Consider the following 22,989-nt stretch of genomic DNA (forward strand, 5'->3'; position numbering starts at 1 on the left):
CAAATGTTGGATGTGATGGTTGGAATTAGCTCAAGGCATCATCCTAAAGCAAGGATTATTTTCTCATGGTCACTTCAAAATTGACCTCGTACAGAATTTTCTTGGAAGTTTGAAATATGTAAAGTACTTTGAGGTAGGTTGCCAAACCTACAGAGTTGATGTATATTGTGGCCAAGGTTTCTGTCAAAATAGATTGCATTGACCTACTTATAAATTTCATCATTGCCTTGATTCCAAGATCCCAGGAGATCATCAAAACTTGTCAGCTATTTTAGCTTGGTCATGTGAGTTCTGATCACCAGTTGTCTGGCATTCATCTGCTTTTCTAATCACCCTTCATCCGTCCGTCCATCTGTAAACTTCTCACATTTTCAACTTCTTCTCAAGAACCACTAGAACAATTTTAGCCAAGTTGGTACAAAGCATCCATGGGTAAAGGGGATTCTAATTTGTTCAAATGAAGGGCTAAGCCCACTTCCACAGGAGATAATCAAAAAGAGGCAAAAGTAGGATGGAGTTGAAAAATCCTCTTGAGAACTTCAGTCCCCGAGACCATAAACTGAGAATAGACAAGTCAAATTTTTTACTCTTAATATCTTGATTATTAAGTTTTCATACGTGTTCAAGAAAAATTCCATATGATGGAATGAAGGTTTATATTCCCACCCCTCAGGCCCTAGGCAGACAGAGACCACGAAATTATTAAAGTTTTGTATCCCTTCACATAATGATGCTAATTGCCAAAATTGGTTGAAAATTGTTCAACGGTTCATGAGATTTAAGAAGCTGATGTTCAAAAGTTAACTGACGCTCAACGATTGATGGACAAAAACGGATAGCAACAGTCACTTGGACTATGACAACCTTAAAAATTACGTTGTTTTGTTAAATTTCTCCATGCAGTCTTGTGTTAGCCTAAAGCTTGGCTTGTAAAAATATATGGACAAAATTACCTGGTTTTGTAATACACGTATAACTACATACAGAGAAAATACAAACATTTGCAGCTTTATGTTTATTCATATAATATCTAATAATACTGAACAAAGCAGTGTCAAAGAACAAACCATCACAGATTTCCATCAGGTAATACTGTCCCACTCCAATACTGAATTGTGAATTATTTGCCAGTCTGAAAAATGACAAAAGTTGATTATCAACAGTTATTAAAAGCGGAAAATCTCCAATTTTCGGTACTTCAAAAAGAGATAAACTTTGGAGTCTTTTGGCATTTCGTCTCCAGAAACGAGATTCTGTGATCATCCAATTTATACATTAAGGCAGCATTAAAAGCTCAAATTTATGCCTTTTCACTTCCTTCAGTGGTGAAAATAATTGAATGTTCCATTCATTTCAAAATTGATATGTTTATGCAATTACTCAAGCAAATGGCCCGCATTACTTTAAAATGCAATCTTGCAAGAATATAAACACCTAAACCACATTTATCATTAAAAAATCCGATAATTTGTTCAAATAAAGCATGTTTTATGTCTATAATTGAAACAATCACTGTTTAACATAACTTCTGTAAGGACCACTAGCTCTTGGTTAGGACGAAGGAAGAGCAGTACTACAACTCTACGTCACCCTTCCACACACATATTGGGCAAGATTGATTGTTAAGTTTTTACGTCCCTTGCTAGATCATTTCACTCATATGAAGGGCTTCAAATTTAGACCTTTCCCCTGCACTTAAAGCAGAACACTTCTCATAAATATCCATATGCCATATTAGTTTTCCTATCTCCTATAACAGCACTAGGGTATATAAAACCCTTCACATTCATTACACCTGACTGCACACCTGAAACTCATGGCAGTAACGATGGCCATATAAGACACATCCTAACAGGTGGTTTGTACGGTTTATTCCCCGAACGTCTACTGGCTAAAACAACTACATGTATTTAATTATCACACTCAATTAAGGTAGTATGGGATACCTCCACGTTATGACGTATTTCCGTTTGAAGTATTGTTTTGATTTGCATGAGTGCTTATTATCGGGTCAAAATTTGTAGATACACCGTTGAAAAGAACACTCTGAAGCCTATTTCAATGCAAGTTCTCACAAGTCGGCATTTTAAGTAAAAACAGACAAAAAAATCGCAAGTATATAAATTTACTTATAATTGTACAACAGACATTTAAAAAAGCAAACCCCTGTAAAAGGTAGTTTCAACATTGCTGCTTTTGAACACTTTTAAGCAAAAGCTGTATTTCAATTGTTTGAGTAACTGTACAGCACCTTGTGTGCGGTGAGGCATGGATAAGTGCGATTACTTCACATTGTGCTGAATTATCACCAATCAATTATCACGTTAACCAGAGCTGGACTTTTTTGTTATTTAATTCAAGAAGTAACTGTTTGGTCACAAATCAGCTAGCTGTTGTATATAGTCCCAAAACGTACAGATGAATGCAATTGCTCTGAACAAGACACGTCCTGGAAAGCGATTGTCCATGCATTGTTTTCAAAACCGCTCAAAGTTGAAAACTACAAAGTGCGATTTTTTTATGGTTGGGAAAAAATGCTCATCATTTCTAAAATAGCACCCAGGTTTTTTCAACCCTTGGAAAATAAAGAAGGATAACTCTTCCGCTCGCATCTTTTAATTCAAAAAATTTTAAATGCATTTTATATTTTCCATTTATATATATATTTTCAATTTGTTTATTTCACTTTGCTAACATATTAAGATACATTCTTATTGTAGACTTTCATGAAATGTTATCCGTCTGTTTTCAAGAAATAAAGTTTTCCCAGTTTTTACGCTTATTTTTTGTTGAAAATTAAAAAAATACTAAGACATATTTCTTGTCATTTATGTTTTTATAAACACTTTATATTAGCAAACGCCTGCCTATAATATTAAGCTTATGAAAAAAGAATTATGCAAGAAAAAAAAATCGTTTTTGTATTTCTCATTAAAATAATAAAAAAAAAATTATTAAAATTACACTTTAATATACTGATAGGTGGGGGTATTTCAAATCCTTCTAATTTGGGTACATAAATATGTAGGAGAAGTTTCGTTTGGTATCCCATACCACCTTAAGAGGCCCTCTAAGGGGTCCAGGTAGAGTTTACCTGTGTTACCTTGATTGAACAAAGTAGTCAAAATCAAATAATTTAATATTTACTGATAAAACTGTGTACTAAAGCATAGATTTATTGATTAAATACTTGCTATAATTGAAGGCACTAAACAATTAAATATTTTTTCATGTACATGTACATGTAATAAATAATTTATTATAAATTATTTTCAATTAAGCATAACTTTTTTTTAAACTAACACTTGGCACTTAATTGAAGCATCATTTACACCACATTTTAATATTTTAAGCTACAAACAGAGAAAGTCCACCCCTTCCCACACACGAACACACAAAATAGGATTTTCAAGGTTTTTTTTTTTTAAATTTTACTTGTTAGATTTCTCTGGGGGTTGCCTCTTCTCCCACTGTTTAAACCATTGCTACCTCTTTGTTTGGAAGCAATATCTAAAGTTGGGGGGGGGGGGGGGGGTTAAAATTCAAAATGATTTTTTTTTTCAAATATAATCGTATCTTACTCTTCTTGATAGATTTTTTACCAAAATAAGTTACATGTATATTGTGATTGAGTTTTATGATACAAACTTACAAAGATTTTGAAATTATTTATTGTTATAAAATTAATGGTTTGAAATGATGATTAAAACTAAATTAAATCAAAAGTATCTAATGCAAAATTTATTTAAAATGACATATGATTGATAGATTTTTCCTGTTTAAGAAAGAATGCTACTTACATGCTCATGGAAATTTTATTTAACCGATCTTTAAGACATCTCCTCTGAAATATGGCTTAAGTATGGAAATATCAATAATAGTATAAATTAATTTTTATGAATTTTGGGGTCTTTTTTAGGAGAAAATGAAAAGATTGTTTTAATTGCAAATAAGATCATTTAGAGTTTAAAGTTTGCCCTAAATAAATGGATAATATAAATATTTAATAGAAAATGTCAAGAAAAATCAGATAAGGTTTTTTTTTTTTAATTTTTGCTAAAAAATTATTTATGAAAATAAAACACATTATTTTTAGCATTTTCAACTAGATTCTTTAACAATTTACATTTCCCCGAAAAAAAATCATGTTAAAACAATAAATATCTTTTATCAATATTTCCATGCTGAAACCATGTTTCAGAAGAGATGTCAAACATTATTGTTGCTGTAGAATTCCTCCTTCAATAAATACAGGTAAAGCTAGTTCATAAATGATTGTAGATCCTAACTGTACCCCTCAATTGAGTGTGATAATTAGATGTTGGTTTAGTCCAGTAGACGTTCGGGGAACACACCGTTTGTACAGCAAAATACTTCAAACTATTAAGAAGTCAGAGGCTTATATAGAGGCTCAAGGATAAGATGTGAATGGAGACTAATATGGCGGACAAGGAGAACTCTTCCTTTTACAAGTTGCTTCAGGTTTAAATCTTGACAAAGGTTTATTGCAGCCAGGAGAACCCAAGGTGACAATATTTTTATGATACAGCATCACTTTTATGATATAACAGACGTACCACGTATGTATACAAAGACAGAGGATGCTTATACATTGTAAGAAGATAACATGAGATTTTGCATAATATATGTACACACACACAAACAAACACACTGTGGAGCCCAGGATGTAAATGTTTAACGTGATTGAAAGAGGTGATTTTAATTTTATTGCATTGTTAATCTGAAGTACTGTGCAGTAGTGAGAACAAAATCACAGCACTGAAAGAGCAATAAAGTGTACACTCTGTGCAAAACAGACTTGATTAAATCAAAGGTTTAAAATTAATTTTATTTGTCACTGAAAATGAACAATAGTATATATAAACCTGGCAAAAAAAAATATTTCTCAAAAAGCAAAAAATATAAATTGTGTGATAAATAAATTATGTCTTAAATGTAAATATACAAAATACTTAAATCTTAATATGAAGTATGTGAATAATACTTATTAAACTATAATACTGATTTCAAACTTCAAACCATTTTTACTACATGTAATACTTTTAATTATCCTGCCAAAATTCACTAATTATTTAACACATTGCATTTTATGCAAGGAGAGATGCATACAATTAATGAGGATAAGCAAAATATAATTTGGCAGCATTTGTTAGAGACTAGGGTGACAAAACGGAGGGGGTTGTATTTCTACATGGAACATACTTCATAGTGTACACGAAACACAGGTAAAGCTCGGATAATTCTCAGTGTGCACCTCAGGAAATAATATTTATAAATACCCCCTCTAAAAGATGTATGGTAAATAATACATTCTTTCTACTACAACATGTTTTCAAAATAGAACATTTTCAGCTTTATGAATAAGTGTGCATTGAAGGGGATAATTTGTGCCCTCTCAAGAAGTAAACATTAAAAAAAACTATAAACATATCACAAACAATGCTCAGTTTGTAAACAAAATATTGGACAAATCTCAATAAATATTTCTTAAAATATCACTTGGTGGTAAAACTTTGATAATCAATCAAAACCTTCCCAAAACAATATCTGTCAAATTCATAATAAAAAGAATTTAAAATTACTTTTTGGTCAAAACATAAAGACTACTCTCAACAAAATATGTTTTCGTAGCAAATTCAATTTTTCTACAATGAAAGACTAGATCTATAATCATGGAATAAAAATTTTCTTAGAAAAAAAAATACTGCAAATTTCCGATATGAAATTATTTTCTACCTCTAGATGTCCTAAAACTTGGTGGTAAATGCAGCAATACTGCAAAATGATGCACTTAATACTGGCTAAAATCAGAGAGTAAAACTAAGCAAAAGCCATCAACAAATACTCAGGACTTAATAGACATAAACCAAAAACATGGAAAAATATATTTAAAAAAAAACCTTGGGAAAAAGTGTGAACAAACATAAATACTGTACAGCCATAGTGGAAAGCACACAATAAAACCACAGCACAAAAACAGTGAAGAGAAATTATAACAAGGGGAGGTAAATCAAAGAACTCTGATCAAGGGTGATAATCCAGTGCAACCACACCCGTGCAACACTTGGAAAGAGGAGAGGTATTATACCACGGTAAAGGCCCGCCTGGCCGCAAACTCCACCTGAGCCTTACTACGACCGACGTAGACTTCTGGGGGTTCAGGTGTCACCAAGAAGACACGATCCTCTAGCCTCACATCCTTAGCACGAACTCTTTCCCTGTAAAATGGTGCAGTATTTTCATATAAAAATGATAAAATATTTACAGTTTTCTATATACTTCTGAATTGTTAAAACAGAGTTTAAAAAAAAAACAAAAACAAAACACTACTTACATTTATGTAAATACATGATATGAAGGCAGCTAAGCTTCATAATACTGAGAAATTAATTTTGTTAAGAATTATCTACTAGTAATCACCTTTTGTATTTACTGAAAAGGTAAGTAAACAGAATGGATATAACACTTCATTGTGAACTTAAAATGTATGATCTTAAACAGTCCACTGTGAATTGCCTTGTGACCAGGTCCTGTGAACATATTTTTCTTTTACATGTATTTAATAGTATGTAAAAGTTGATTAGTGTGCAATTTTATGCTTGTACATTTCATTGAAATTTACCTTTGGTGTTGTTGAATCTTTTATGTAAAATAAAACTAGAGGTACTGTGAGCACTGAGCTCACAAAATGATATCCCCGCTCCCATATGAGTACACACATGTAAATTGTATAATGGCAAAGTCCATTTTTTGCTACGTGAAAGCCCAATTATCTGTCCGATCAAAACATAAAGTATGAGGTGCACAACAGCACTATGTAATAAAGATTCTGTGAAAGTCTCATTAAATTTTATTCAGCGGTATAGGAGGAGTTGTAGATAAGAGATTGGTATCCCTGATTTTATAAAACAGAATGGCAGTGTCCATGTTTTGCTATGGGAAACCCAAAATATGACAATGTGGCTGATCAAGAAGTAAAATAGGAGGTCACAATGGCACCATGTAATAAAGATTCTGTGAAAGTATTAAATTTTATTCAGTGGTATAGGAAGAGTTGCAGATAAGAGATAGGTACCCCCAATATTATAGAGAGAATGGCAGTGTCTCTGTTTTGCTATGGAAAAACTGAAATATATGTCTGATTAGAAAATAAAATGGAGGTGCACAATGGCACAATGTAACAAAGATTCAGTGAAAGTCTCATTAAATTTTATTCAATGGTATAAGAGGAGTTGCAGATATAAAATGGGTACCCCAAAGTTTAACAGATGTACCCCCCCCCCTTCTATACACTAACTTAACTGCCTGAATAACATTATCTGGAATAATTATTATAATTGCAAAAATTAAAATATGTGGCTTACTTGAGGAATTTCTCCATGACAGCATTAAGTTTGCCGGTCTTAGATTGGAACACACTGCCATGACCGTTCTTATGTTGAGACTCCTCCCACTTCTGGACATCATAACGACCAGCACCAACAGGGTTCTGTAAGCAGCCAGGAAAATATGTAAAAAAAATTAGCGTAAGAATGTGTCTTGCCATGAGATTCTGATACTTAGTGCATGCAAGTTCTCTCACATCTGATTCCTCGTGTATTGTAAATAGTTATAGTATGGCACGCCAAATTCACAAAAATGAGATAATCATAGTTTCACAATCGATAAACTAGGTTTATCGGTTGTAAACTATAGTTTACGAATTGTAAACTATAATTAACAACGTTAATCTATATTTCACATCTGTAAACCATAGTTAACGCGATAATCTATGTTTCACAACCGTAAACTATACTTAACACCGAAAACAATCATTTGCGATTGCAAAACATAGATTTTCTGATAAATACAGTTTCACGATTTGTAAACTATAGTTTACAAACCGTTAACTATAGTTAACGATCTGATAAATATAGTTCACGATTTGTGAAACTATGATTAACAACCGTTAACTATAGTTTACGATTGTAAACTATAGTTTACGATTGTAAACTATAGTTTACAAACGTGAATCTATGTTTATCAACAAAATCTATTGTTAAAGTGACAGTACGGCGCATCTCATCAAAAAACTGACTAGATAAAATTTTCCGACAAGATTTGGAACTTTTTTACTACTTATAAATGTATAAACTTTCAGAAAATTACAACTTTTACAATTAAATAATTTGGATTATTTCATTAAAATTAATAGTTATTTATGGGACGTAAATATATACATCGCAACGTGTTCGGGGTTCCACATTCCATGCTATGCACGCATGCGTAGTTTTCATAAACAAAACAGCATGGTTAGAGAGGGAATCCCGGTAGGCCTGCTACATTGACCAAGTCGACCAAAAAGAAAAAGAAACTGAAAATAGAACTTGAAAAAGCAACTTTCATGACTAAAATTTAGTTTGGGGATTAATAAAATCGCTGGATAAGGAAGAAACGGGAACTCGGCGACACTCACGCAGGGCTCTCGAAGGTTCTATTCGACAGGTTTGTTGATACTTGTTATCATTTCTCATTTTTCCGTCGCTTTCAAAGAAAAAAAAAATAGTGTAAACTTAACATTAAAAATACATCTTTGACTTATAAACATTGTTGCCATTTGAAATGCTAATTTTTTTAACTGTGCAGAAAAATATTTTGTTTGACGTTTGCCGCGATAACGTATGATTAGTTGGTTTTTCCTTTCTCGGACCCCAATACAAAATACGTAAACATTTGTACTTTCAATTCTGTTAAATTCGCCTGAATGCAGACTAAAATCTTTACGATTATTATTTTAGATTATTTTATCAGAAAGTAATGATAATTTGTGTTTTTGAAAATTGCTTTCACCTAATATTCATTATAACTGTAAACTCTACAGTGTAGGCACGTGCCGTTTTAGAATTCACGTGGTACAAATAAACAGATCTAAGATTGATTTTCCGGCAGATTCTAATTACGTTAATTTTGTTTGAGTAGAGAATATTTCTGTTTCTCAAACTGCTTACATCAACTTTATACCTTATTTCTTAATGACATATTGGGTAAATTTGGATGAAATAGCACACATCTTGCAGCCGTACTGTCGCTTTAACGCTTATTACAGACAGATAAACTTAGATTAGCATTCGTAAACTATAGTTAACAACCGTTAAATATAGTTTTACAGATGAAAACTATACTTAACGAATCGTTAACTATAGTTTACGATTTGTAAACTATAGTTTACAGTCGATAAACCTAGTTTATCAATTGTGAAACTAGGTTTTACTCATTTTTGTAAATTTGGCGTGCCATATTATAGAGCAATACACACAGAAGACTATACACGATTCATTTATATAAAGAACCTACAAAGTTCCTTGTGAAGAACCTCTGTGACACCCGGTCATTCCTCTGGGCTGTTGATAGAAATCCTGGCGAGTTTTTGGTCTCAGGTTTGGACAGTTGTTTGGGTTCATAGGTACCTGGTCCAGGTGTTCCCTAGTAAAGTTAAGTACATAAGTAATATATTAAGGGTGCAACGATAAACCGTTTGACGGTATATCGCGGTATATTTTTCCACGGTTCAATTCACGATACGCTAAACTGATATCGGGGTTCGGTTCAATCGGTCCAGAATTATCCGTTTTATTTCTTTCTTTACTATTTCAAAATGGCTTCCGCGCAAAACGTGAGGTCGCCGATAACGCATTTATGGCAGTTTAACTCATCTCCATCATCTTACAGACCTCAGATTTAACACCGAGAAGGACTTAATGTGATTATAAGTTATAGATGTTAAGACAAATGATAAACCCTTTAGATCTATAAACGTATTCTTTGGTAATACACGATATTCCATCACGTGTGTATTTCGATGAAAATTCGCTGTCTTGTTGACTAAAACGTATTAACACAAGAAATATGACAACTGGTTTTCTACGTAAATAAAAGGAATAAAAGAATGAATGTCTTCCTTTTCGTTCCAATTTAAGAGGAAGATTATTAGGAAAGGTCGATCCCCGTAGTTCCCTGTAAATGTTCATCATTGGTTTAGAATGTTGTCTAACCTAACAATCCAATTCAAGTTAACAAAATGTTATTTTAATTATTATTAAAAAATATGAACATTTTGTATAACCCTGTCAAGTTTAAAAAAATATGATGACAAACTTGAAAGACTTTTTAACCTTGTCATGTATCGTGATACGTATCGTATCGTGAACTGAATACCGTGATACGTATCGTATCGTGAGGTTAGTGTATCGTTGCACCCCTGTAATATATTATAACTAGTCCAACTGGATACCAACAATTCCATGAAAATTGGCCATATTAGACAGAATCCGGAGTGCACGAAAAATCCAAGAAAATATTTTTTGAAATCTATTTCTCTTTGTTTTATTCAAAAGTATGATGCATATATTGGAAAAATATCATAAAATTATTAACTATTCCATCTTAATCAAGAGTAGAGTCAAGCCTTGTTAATCTGGACTCTTGTGTTCCGAAGCAAATCATCCGGATTAATGAAGCGTCTGGATAACTAAAACATCCTTGATATATCTAAATAGACAATAAATTGTTTCCCAGAAATTTCACCTGGAAGGTGAAGTGTCTGTATTGGTGCTCCTGATTAATGAGGCATCACTGTATATACATGACCTACTGTCAATTTTTCTTCTTTGTTCATAAAGTTTGAGGCTATGTAATCTGTGAAGTGTGTTTTTTTGTACACTAAATAAGTCAAATAGCACATTCAACGTAAATATGATCATTTACGATGTGATTATCATTGAAATAACATTGAATTTTATTATCTTAACATTCACGTCTTCCCTCCAATGTTAGGACACCATTTTGAAATTAGATGTTTGAGGTTGATCGCAATTTTGATTTGTAAACAGTATATAATTTTATGAATACTGTGTGATATTATGAGCTAAAATCAAGTTTTGCATATTTTTAAAAAAAAAAAAAACTAGTTTGCTTATTGTTTAACATCCCTCTTGAGAATTTTTCACTCATATGGAGACCTCCACTTGCTGGTGGAGAGCTGCAAATTTTGACCTATACTCGGCACTCAGGGCCATTGAGCAGTGATGGATCTTTTCGTGCCAGCATCTACTGTGACACGGGACCTCGGTTTATACAGTCTCATCCAAAGGCCCGGTCTCCACGTCCCACAGTGAGATTCGAACCTGTGACATAAGGATCAACTCCTTACTCCGCGACTCTAGCGTGTATGCTCCAAACACTGCGCCATGTGGGTGACCAAAAAAAAAACAAACAAAATTAACTATAAGTATTAACTACACTTTTTGTTTATTAAAATAGGATGTGTTGCCTTTAGATTTTAATTTATGTAAATACATGTTCGGCAGGGAATGCTCACTCCTCCATGGCACCTGATCCCACCTGGTCCGTGTTTGCTCTGCTCCTGATTTGTATTGTTTAATGAACTTTTGAGCTTGAATACTGTTTGTTATTTGCATATATTTCATGCTAGCACATCTACCATGCCAGGTGTTACATATTGCAATGACATGTCTCAGGTAATATTGTATGGTCTAATTAGTGGAAATAATTAACGTTAACTATAAGCAGTTGGGACCAAAATGGCCGTACAGATTACAGAACAGACAGTTTCGCATTTTTTAACTACATTTGCTAAAGAAGTGCATGAGACTAAAATCTAAGGCTGAATTGAACAAATTTCTGAAGTACTCAGAACCCAGATTAGACAAATTATACAGTACACATTGTTTCCTCTATATTTCTCTTATATAAGCTAGAGCTCTACTAACCTCTTCTTTAGGACACTGCTGTAACGTGGAACAGAAGATTCGCTCCGTTCCTTTCTTGGGATACTGTTCCACCTTCCCAAACTTTCCTTGCCGGATTCTATGTTCTGTCCGCCAATCATCCACAAAAGACTTCAGCTCATACTGGCCTGGACCAAGATCTGCTAATTTCTGAAATAAACATTTCGTTAGATGAATGAATCTGGCTGGAATTTCTTTGTCATTTCATACATATTGGAATTCTTTTTTAATTTCTGAACAAATAAAAATCAGCTTTTCTATATAGGTAAACACTTATAAACAGAATGTAGTCAAACAAAAAGAAATGAAGCATTGATTTAATGTTCAAAAAATTCTTACATTATCACAAAATGGCATCAAATATTGAAGTGTTGTAATTTTCACACTACCAGTCAACAACTAAATCCACATCTCTAGTTACATTTACAATGTATATTATTCTGGTAATACCACAACAACAGTGGACTTACTGGAGCTGCCAGGTAGCCGTCAGAGATAGGTTTATTTCTGTCCCCAGAGAACAGGTCATATGGGCCCCGGAGACTTGTCACCTTCTCAACTGTCTCCTGGGTGAAACTCTTAAAATTGTAGGTCCCTGGTCCTAGCTCAGAGCCCTGAAATGGCAGAGAATTACTGGTTCTAACACATTCTGCCTGACATGTAATGCAAAAAATAAAAAATTGTGGGTCAGAGTAATAAATTTAGAAAATTCAAAGTTCATTAAAAATTCTTGTAAGCAAGTAACCACACTACTATTATAACTGTGAAAATATGCTGCGATTTATTAACATTTATTTTATTTCACCATGATGCATCTTCATAGGCCCATTAGGCCACAATTAAAATATTGTCTTTTTGCATTTGGGTTGGTAGGTAGGGAAAATATTTTTTTTTTAATTTAAATTTCAGAAATGGTACATGTTGTTAGTATCTGAACGTCATGGGTTTCTGATAGTTTAACAACAACCACAGTCTGAATTGATTCCCAGTTTTGTCATTGATTTTCAAACCCTATTAGTTTTAAACCTTTAATATACATAGTATTAAAAATCACCACCATTAAATTAGTGTAAAGTCGTTATCATGTGCACGAATCCAACCATGGCAGCTAGATTCATCTAGCAAATCGGACAGGACATTGTACCGTGAAATTTCTATTTCGAACTGGTATATGTTATTCATCAGTTTACTTTTAAAACCACATTACCACAGAGAGTCATGCCATCAAGTACTGTTATACCGAGTTTACATTTTACCACTTTTGACAGCCTTGCTTGGATTCGTGATGCACATTTATTCAACATCACATAGACGCTTATAAATGAAAACTGTTTGATCAATCAAGCTTTTACATGATTCTTTCCCATTCCCATTCTGTATATATTACGCAAACGTACAAACACCTAAATCTGGATGAATATAACGAAATAAAAATTATGATCAGTATCTGTTGAAAAAAATTCTTCGGACCGCACCGATTTATGTGAGTTGGCCGGCAATGCCAAACAAAGCTAATTTTATTTTTGGCCTTATATCCTTAATTCACACAAGTGTACCAGGTAACTATTTAATTTTTTTTGGATAGCATACCTTTGTAAAATATTTTCTACGAAGCTATATCATCCCAAACATTTTTTTAACCCAAATCATGCCTACATCAGGGTAAAATAAAATAGAAAAAAAGACCCTATTTTTCCACAGAAGTTGAAGTGTATTAAGAGTTTTACAGTCAGTTTATGGAACCTAAGACTGAAACTAAAAACATCAGATTAAAAAAATTTTTTTTGGTAAACTATAGTTTAAATTATATTCCCCAGTGATAAGGGTTGTGTGTACTGACTACTGTTGGTAGATTCCTGGGGGTGGAGGATCCCGCGTCCAGCATGCCGACAGTACTGGTGGATTTCTTCGCTTTCTCCTCTACTGCTGCGTGTGGCACTCCTCCCTTTCCATACGTCCCAGGGCCGGGGGTCTCATTCTGCAACAAAGAAATAATATCTCGACTGTGCATCAGCTTTTACTAGATTAGGATTGACGTGATCCTCTGAGAAGCTCAGTGATCAAACCCAAATTACTTATAAGGCTACCAAACTTACAAAACCATGATTAAACTGTAGTTACAAATCGTGTAAACCAAGTCTAGACCAACTTGGATTTAAGCAAATGCCCTCTGGCATATTTGTCAGAGTTTTTGGCAGTTGAGCTACTGAAAGCCTTAAATACTGAGATATTCTCATGGAAGTATAGACATTGACTGTTGGGCCATACATCACAGGTTGTGAAAAACAAGCTCTTATCTAGGACCCGAACCAAGGGCCTCTGGTGTACTTCAAGTCCGAGTTTATAAGACATGACTGAATTTGACACAAACTATTGCTTCAATTTACTTCTAGAAAAAAATTAGATAGTCCTTTGTCTAAAATCTCAAGTTTTCCTGATGTAACTCTGACTTACTGCAGCTACATTTTCCTTGAAGCGCTGATCCCTAGTTTGACAAATTCCACGAATACTTCTTGGTTTTTCCTCTGACACTTGGAGAAAATCTTTGATGTCGTATGAACCAGGAGCTAATTTCCTTTGCTGTATACATAAAAATTAAAAGACTGCTTTCAAACAAAATGGTACATTCATGACAATATTAGTATTTAACAAGAGTATAACACTTGTAGCCTTCCTTTCTACTCATATGTATAAATGCTAGTTGTCCAATTAATCTTGTATTCTATTACAGTTTATCTATTATTTATTATTTGCAGAGCTGGTTGTGATTTACACACTTATTGGGATATAAACCCTATACCAGTAGTTTCTTTAGCTCCCACTGGTCTTTGTGCAGAAGATGGGGAAGAGCTGCCATTCTCTCCACCTCATATGCCCGCGCCCAGCCGGGCCCAGCAGCCCGCTCATCTACGGACTTCTTGTTAAACCCACCTACATCCACTTTATATGTGCCTGGGGCTAGTCGTCGATTCTGTTAAAGAAATTCATAGTCAAATTGAAAAGTCCAGCAATTGCCACATAAAACAATTCTGTTCTTTGATATATCTAACACATATACCAACAACATTTCCAAAAAACACTTTTTTTTCAATTGTATTTTGAAAACAAATCATTCTTAGCAATTTCTTCTGTTTCTTATTTTGCCCCTTTTTTTTAACTTGAATATTAATGTACAATTACCCCAATATCAATACTTAATTAATTCCAAGTTAAGTTCACACAAATACAAACATGATTATTATTCATGGGCATAAACACTCATTCAGTAAGTTGTTGAAACATCAACTTGAAAGGCTTTCCTATATAAAGAATCATTTCACTGGTTTTTGAAAAGTAAAGAGACAATTAATTATGTAAATATCAATTAAAAGAGCAAATGTTGAGAGATTTAATTTACAATGAATTGTATATTGTAGTAATAGATAAAAAGGCATACAGTGGAGTCGCCAATTCCGGGTCGTCGCCAATTCCGGGTCACTCGTATGTATTTTATGCCGTATTATTAAAATTAAAGCGCAAAAAACTTAATAAATACACTGGTCATGAAGACTTGGTATTTCGGTCTGTAATCAATAGCAAAATTTTGAAAATCAACTTTAAGAGAGCATCCGACAAACGAAATTATGAAATGCGCGCACTGAAAACAGGGATGTTTGTGCTTCTTTGACTGCCTACTTTCGTTTTTGTTCGCTGCAGTGTGGCTGATATAAAGGTTCTAGATAAACAATAGTAGCTCGAAAGTATGGCACATGCATTCCATTCAGTTATAACTCAAAAATCAATCATAATGATTACTGCTCAAATAAAATTACACTGATTAATAAATCAAACTGTAGTAGTTTCTCCAATTGCGCTTCACGTAATCTCATGGCATGGAACATGTCAAAACTCGATGTACAAAACCTTGTGGCAACCATGTATTAACCCTGAGTTTTGAAAGTATTCTTCCTGGAAAAAATGCCTTAAAAAATAAAATTGAGTTTACCTTGCAAATACATTTTTTTTAACTTTAATTGTATAATTTTAATCTTAATATATTTTTTTTATTCTGAATCCTCATTGTTATCCGAGGCTGTATTTAAGGTCCAGAAAAATCTTTTTTCGTAATTTTTCTGTAACATGTGAGAGATTACAGCTGATACCACTGGACAACCGGTTCCAAGTCCCTCCCATACACACCCTTTCGCCATGCCTGACGCACAAAATGAGTTGATGGATGGGATAGTAATTATAAATCCTTGTAAATTACGCATTTTACAAAATTAAAGATTTCTAATTCTGAACTCTCTGAAATGAAAAAAAAAATACAGAACATTCCAGAGGACACTGACATTAAACGATATTCTCAGTACTTTTTCTTCATATTAATTCTAATGGATAACGTTACGTACATATGATATGATATAGTCATTTTTTTATCATTAATTTTTTTTTTACTACATATTGCAATTGTTTTTTTATTAATAATTTAAACTGTTATTTTCTGTGATTGTTTATGTTTTTTCTAAGCTTCATGAATTCTTTTATGCCTCAACATCATAAAAATCGTGTTCCGAAACGATCCCTTCATATTACAAGACCATGAAGTCACATGACCCGGAAATGGATAAAATGATTTGTAAGTGGGGAAACTAGACCTTGTTCAAATACGGCTGTAAATATTGTTCCTGTTTACCTGTTTTAAAAATAAAAAGACTCTTGGATGACTCACTATTTGTACTTTCAATACATATGTTGCATAAAATATAAATCGAACAACTTTGTGAAATATCATCGCAACAGTCTGACGTGTCCCGTAATTGGCGACTTCACTGTACTATAATTTTCTTTTCAATGCTGAATGACATAATCAAAATAATCATATTAATATTTACCAATTCATCTATGGATTTTTTATCGTACGGGATCTCTGTAAAGGTTCCTGGATATTTACTTTTTGGATGTACACCTGACACATCAAATCTGTTAAAATTATACAAAACAAAATGTCTTAAAACTAAAAGTTGACAATACAATATAAGGTCAAATATAATATTTATGTTTATAATATTGCACTGGCTAAATCATGAGTTAACATTCATCTACAGCTAGGGGCATAAGAATATTCCTGTAATGATGTTTACAGTTATAAAGTCTCTATCACACTTCATCTATCAATATACTATCACACGGAATTATGAAGAAATGCATTTAATTAAAAACTTTAGGCTTGATCTAGGTCATAAGTACGTGTACACGTAATGTTGTTTATGTTGGTTTAACGGTTCTTTGTGTATTGATGAAGCATACCTACCTTGCTGTTTGTGTTCCAAATGGAGCCCCGTTGAATTTTTTCTCGGCCATGATTAGTTTTCTATCCTAAACAGCTGACAAAACCCCGAAAATTTTCACTTCTACATCCTTTGCTCTGTACTTCAGCGGGAAAACGTCACATGGCAACCCATAACATGAGAGGTTGCACTAAATAGCGGAGAGGACACAGAAGCACAGAAAAATGGGATAGATGGAGTTGTGACATATTGTGAAATATTATTGAAATATATATCATTTTGATGACAAAAATGAATTCAAAGTTTGATACATATCTAAATCTTTTGTTGTTCTGTATTTTTTTCCAATATGGAGAAAATACCGGTATGGCTAGTTACCAGATGGCCCGGAGTTAGATCCAACCATTCGCATTCAAATAAAAAAAAAAATCAAACCAACTCATAATTGATTAAACTTTAGCGGAAAAGATTATTTATGATTGCAAGGGACTGTGATTAGGAAATATATATTCACTTGTTGTATATCGTTTCCATCTCGTACAACGCCTAAACGGTTTGGGGGGGGGGGGGTTCTCTTCTAATGAAAGTGCAATAATTCAAGATTTATAAAGAAAAAAAAACTGCGATCAACTGAGTATCGGTTTAAAGTGATAGAATACACAAAGGACCATGGAAGTGAAAATCTTCAATTAATACGTATAAACTTGGGGCAGTGAAAAGTATGGTGGCATTATTTCTGCCCCCTATATATGCAAGATAAATTATGTTAACGTGCAAAATAATTATGTAGACATGCGACTTATTTATGTCAACATGCAAGATAATTATGTTAACATGCAAGTTAATTATGTCAACATGTGAGATGTTGACATGCAACTCTTGCATGTTGACATAAATGTATCTTGCATGTTAAAATATAACTCGCATGTTGACATAAATAAGTCACATGTTGACATAAATAAGTTGCATGTTGACATAAATTATTTGCATGTTAACACAAATAAGTCGGATATCTACATAATTATGTTGCATGTTAACCTAAATAAGTCGCATGTCAACATAATTCTGTTTCGTCTTGCTTGTATGATGTCGTATACTGGTATACCGTTGTTAGTAAGTTTACGAACATTAAAATTAGATTCTCTAAAAAGATTGGTAACTTGCATGTTTACCTAATTATTATGCATGTAGACATAATTATCTTGTATGTTGACATACTTTTCTCACATGTTAATACCGGTATAATTTACCTTGCATGTAGGGGGCAAAAATATGCCACCATAGAAAATTACCTAAAATATTATGCAAAATCTAAATTATGGAAATTTGACCAATTTGTCAACTTGGAAATGGATTCATTTTTTATCCACAATTAGCCTGCTCTTTTGCAGGGCTAATTAATAACATTTGGCGAAGTTTTTGCTGGCAGATAGTTCTTCCTCTATTTCGTGTCAAACTTTCTTCACATCATGATTAAACACAAAATTCATACCTGAAAAGTACACACTGCTTCAAACTAATGCTATATAGATGTTGATAATTTAAAAAAATGAAATTTAGAGCAAAGCTAGGGTCATTACTCCTTACTTTATTGTTTGGGTTCCATATCCTAATAAAAACTGCTCACTGATTTTGAATTTTGACAGAATGGAGATGGGCAAACATAGCGTGCAGAAAGCCTATAGCTTCAGAAATATAAAAATCATGTATAATTTGTGAATTTAATATTTAGAGTAAAGTTCTCATTATTGAAATTTATAAAATTATGATAAACAAAACTTTTCTGAGGAAAGTTTTCTCGGCAAAATTTATTCTTTTATTAAAAAATAATGTGGTAGTCATGGGGTTCGAACCCTAGCAATAAAAATCCCGAGTGTCATTTTCTTTCGAGACTAGCACGCTAACCACTAGACTACACAAGTCCTGATGAATAGTGGCATTAAATCATGTTTGTGACGTGACCCTTGACTTAATGGACTTACCCGGTAAGTATTTCTCAAAAAGATACGAATGTTATGTCATAAAAGTATATTTTTAAGGTATAGTGGGTCTTTGCTCCATATTTTTGGTAACCAAAAATTTTTATTTTTATTCAAACTTTGAGGATTAAGTGTTAAAAAAATGGAGCGAAGACCCACTCATATCAAAAAATAGTGTTAAAGTATGAGAAAATGACTCTTTTTGCCCTCTTTAGTGTGTGTATAATATTTCATAAGCAAATAATTTCAATCTTCGTGAGATTTTTGCCAGTTGTAGAGATTTTACATAAAGTATATTTTAATATTAGATGAAATATCAAGGAAAATTTTGATATAATTGAGATTCAATTTTTCACCTTCATGTTTGTCACACTATAGGCTTTTTGCTGGTCATGTTCACCCATCTTCTTTCTGTTGAAAGGCATCATCACAATTTCTCAGTTTTTCAACATTTAGATTCTGAGGATTGACTTAGCTTCAAACAGCAAAATTAATTTGATTTTCAAAGAACAGTCTGTAGGCATTTAACCCCCCCCCCCCTTGTTTTGTTTTGGGTTTTTTTTTTGAGTCTTGAAACTCTCCTGTAAACTTGGCATCAATCATGACTTTTGTGGTCCACAGGCATGTTTTAAATAAACTCGAATTTTCATTAAGGAAGCTTTTAAAGTTGTCATTTTGATCTGGCAGCATGGTTCTCAAAGAATTTCTAGTATGTCCCACCTTATTTATCTCCCTTTAAAGTGACATGACCTTATTGATTAAAACAAACTTGAACCCCATCATTCAATGATCCTTTGTAACAAATAGGAATAAAATTGGCATAGAAATGGAGTATCCTTGTATAGTGAGTTTTTCTGTGCTTTCAGTTGGACTTCCTCATTTTGAATATGGATGTCTCAAATATCATTAAGTCAAATCACTTGAAAGTCCCAACTACTCCTTATGTATTTTAAACTGGTTATCTCGAATCCTTGGATATCTCATTTTTTTTTTCTCAGTTCAAAGTCTGAGATACAAAGTTTGACTGTATTTGCATATATTTATCTGATATTTTTTAAATTTACTCTACATTTCCTTGGTTTGTTGCACATTTTCTGCCTACCTTTCAAGTACAATGTACCAATCACTTGTAAATACTAATCTCTTGATAAGTAATGACTTCCAAACGTAAATCAATTTAAAATGATTAATGAATGACAGCTTGGTCTCAATGCAGTCATTTGCAAAAAGGATAGTCAACAGAACATGTATACTTGATGCAAAAATAAAAAGACAGTGAAAATGTCAAGTTTTCAAAAATTTAATTCTGCAAAATTTATATTTTTTCAATTTGTAGTTTTTATGAAAAATAAGATGACATGGAACAGATGACTATCAACAGATGAACAAAGAAAATAAATATCTGAGAAGAAAGACGTAAAATTAGCTGACATAGTAAAAGTTCTGGTAAAATACAGCAGTGCTTGGCTTAAAACTTCATAGTAAAATCTCCCACACAGTCACTCAAGTAGTGAAACTCAGCTCCTCAATTTCAGTAAAAGTTTCAATCTAAAACGTACGTTAACCGTAATGCTTAAAAAAAATTCAAGTATTCCATAATAAATATTCAGAACAAGTTATTTCATCAGAAGATGTTTCTATTTGATGACATCAATAATATTTGATTTGGTCTCAGCTCAAACACAGTTCCAAGTTTTATTATGCTTATCTACACATGTATAACCTCCCTTGTTTAAAACAGAATCATGCACCGTACATTGAAACTTATGTTTCATCTGCCATTCAAAATGCCATTGAATTTTATTGGTTAATTCGTGTACTAATATTAACTCATTCTATCATTAACTATCATACGTATCTTGCTGAAGAAAAAGCAATTACTTAAATAATTATTATCTTCAAAAGAATTTGTTCATAACCACTTTTAGTATTAAATATTCCTATTAGCATTTTTCTCTTTACAAGCCTGAAAGTTCATCTTACATTAGGAAAGGGGGTGCTGGTACACATTTTTAACCCTACGCATTTGCTCCAACTAAGAATACCGAGAGATGTTTTGCTTCTGATGATCATTTCCTCAATATCAGGATTATAAGGAAGTACATTTGATGAAATTTAATTCACGTCACAATTCATTAAAAGCTGATATTGCACTAGGAAAATGTCACAACCAATCATGCTGTCATGTGAGTTTGGCATGAGCCTAAGAGTTTGGCTCTTGGGAGCAAAAAGATTTGTTGTTTTCCCTTGTGGGATGCCTCAGTGACAAAGGACCTTAGAAGTGGATTGCAATGCCAACACGCTGTATTACCACACTGTGTCAGCACCAACGACACGTCAGCAATAACACACAGAATCAGCACCGACAGACACACCTGTTATGACACAATTACAATTTTGCTATCAACACTGACACACTAGTTATAACACAAAGTCGCTATCAGCACTGTCATCCTCACTATCGCTGCCGTAACGTTTCCGTCGCTTCTTTGGTTTCTTTTTACTGGATAACGACTTGGAAAATGATTTTGATAAGTTTTTGGAAGAAGAGGATGATGATGAGTGAACTGGAATTTTCTTTTTGTCTGGAGCAAAAAGGTGGTGATGGCGGGAGGATTTGGGTGTATGGTGACTATGAGGTGTTGCTCTCTGTAAAACAAATACATATACCATACAATAATGATCTAAAAATAGACTAGTTTCAAATGGTGAACTACTGTCACCTTGAAATGCATTTTTTGCTTTTACTTTAAACATTTAATAAAGTACACAAAGCATTGTTGAATACATTCAATAAAAACAAAACAGAGGATAATCAATGTTTTATAGTTGTATATGAAATTTATTTCATGAGCAGGAAAGGACATTTTTTTAAAAAATTTTTTGCAAGTGTGAAGCATGAATGAAAATACATACAAAAGAAATCCTAACTAAAAGTAAATTTAATACCATTTCCATAAAATCTTGCATTTTCTGTTTATTACATTTTCTTTGTTTTTTCCCCCTTTTGCTCTCTACTAGATGTCTTTTCAAAAGTTGTGAGATGTCATGCCTAAGCATTTGTGAGATTCAAAACTGTAAACATGGATCTAACAATTGGAGGAACTTTGGCAGTTTTAGTCAGTGTCAGGTTTATTTACTCTCGCTATAAGAAGTATTCAACACTTCTCATGAGTGGAAGAAAAGAAGAGTTCTGTTACAGCTTTGTTAATTCCACAGTAATAAAAGTTTTGTTATTTTCACAGTGAAAATAACACTTCTTTTATTTTCATAGCGAAAATACATGTGTGAAAATGTCACTTTTATTCAACTGATAAAATACAGTTTTTCACTGATGAAAAGTTTAATATACATGTATTACACTCAGGAAAGTATGCTGATCATACATTCATCCTCTATGTATTTAAAATTTGTACACATCTGTGTTTATGTTTGTCTTCAACATCAGTTAATTAATAATATACAATCTGTTTCCAGGGACCACCTATATGTACTGGCCACTATATATGGACCTACTAAAGTGCCCTCTGAACAGTTGCAACTGTAAGCCAAATTAATTTCCAGTGAAAAATAAAATCCTTGGCATTTTCAAAAATAAGTTACTATATCCTCTAAAAAAATCAAACTCTTGGTAAGTAATTTTGAATAATATATATAGGCACTGGAGTGACTTACAATGGTGATTGGAGGGACTCTTTTTTCCGACGTCTCCTCATGGACTTCTACTGTCATTTCCATAGACTCCTCCCCCGTGCAGTCGGGATTTGGTAGTCGTGGTGATTTGCTGCCTGGAGTGGTCTGCCCGTGGGCGGGGTTGGGGGTCTGACGACCTGTGCTGCGATTTTCCTCTCCCTCTTCTTCCTCATCAGGAGGGTCTATACTCAACATTAAATCTTTAAACTACAAAACAAAATGTATGTTAAAGCTTTTACC

General features: G+C 33.1%; 2 protein-coding genes across 3 annotated transcripts in view; both read right to left on the bottom strand.

Moving 5' to 3' along the window:
- Positions 1–1,041: 1,041 nt before the first annotated feature.
- Positions 1,042–17,266, bottom strand: LOC133200731 (ciliary microtubule-associated protein 2-like). Its single transcript, XM_061336510.1, has 11 exons — positions 17,101–17,266; positions 16,682–16,769; positions 14,608–14,778; positions 14,262–14,387; positions 13,648–13,785; positions 12,278–12,421; positions 11,790–11,957; positions 9,355–9,483; positions 7,386–7,510; positions 6,110–6,239; positions 1,042–1,132 (listed from the first exon to the last, which is right to left on the bottom strand). Exons 1-11 carry the CDS (start codon positions 17,148–17,150, stop codon positions 1,121–1,123), a joined length of 1,281 nt encoding a protein of 426 aa, XP_061192494.1. The 5' UTR covers positions 17,151–17,266; the 3' UTR covers positions 1,042–1,120.
- Positions 17,267–20,340: 3,074 nt separating this feature from the next.
- LOC133200732 (nipped-B-like protein) overlaps positions 20,341–22,989 on the bottom strand; it is a 28,127-nt gene continuing 25,478 nt past the window's right edge. For both annotated transcript variants that reach the window (XM_061336512.1, XM_061336511.1), the window contains exons 50-51: positions 22,732–22,956; positions 20,341–21,705 (exon numbers count right to left, since the gene is read on the bottom strand). In XM_061336512.1, the coding sequence (XP_061192496.1) occupies positions 21,478–21,705; positions 22,732–22,956 (453 nt within the window). In that variant the 3' untranslated portion in view covers positions 20,341–21,477. The remainder of the gene's footprint in view (positions 21,706–22,731; positions 22,957–22,989) is intronic.

Source organism: Saccostrea echinata, unplaced genomic scaffold (assembly GCF_033153115.1).
Source record: "Saccostrea echinata isolate AGI-Se365-2 ecotype Australia unplaced genomic scaffold, CSIRO_AGI_Sech_v1 ptg000041l, whole genome shotgun sequence".
NCBI classification, from domain to species: domain Eukaryota; kingdom Metazoa; phylum Mollusca; class Bivalvia; order Ostreida; family Ostreidae; genus Saccostrea; species Saccostrea echinata.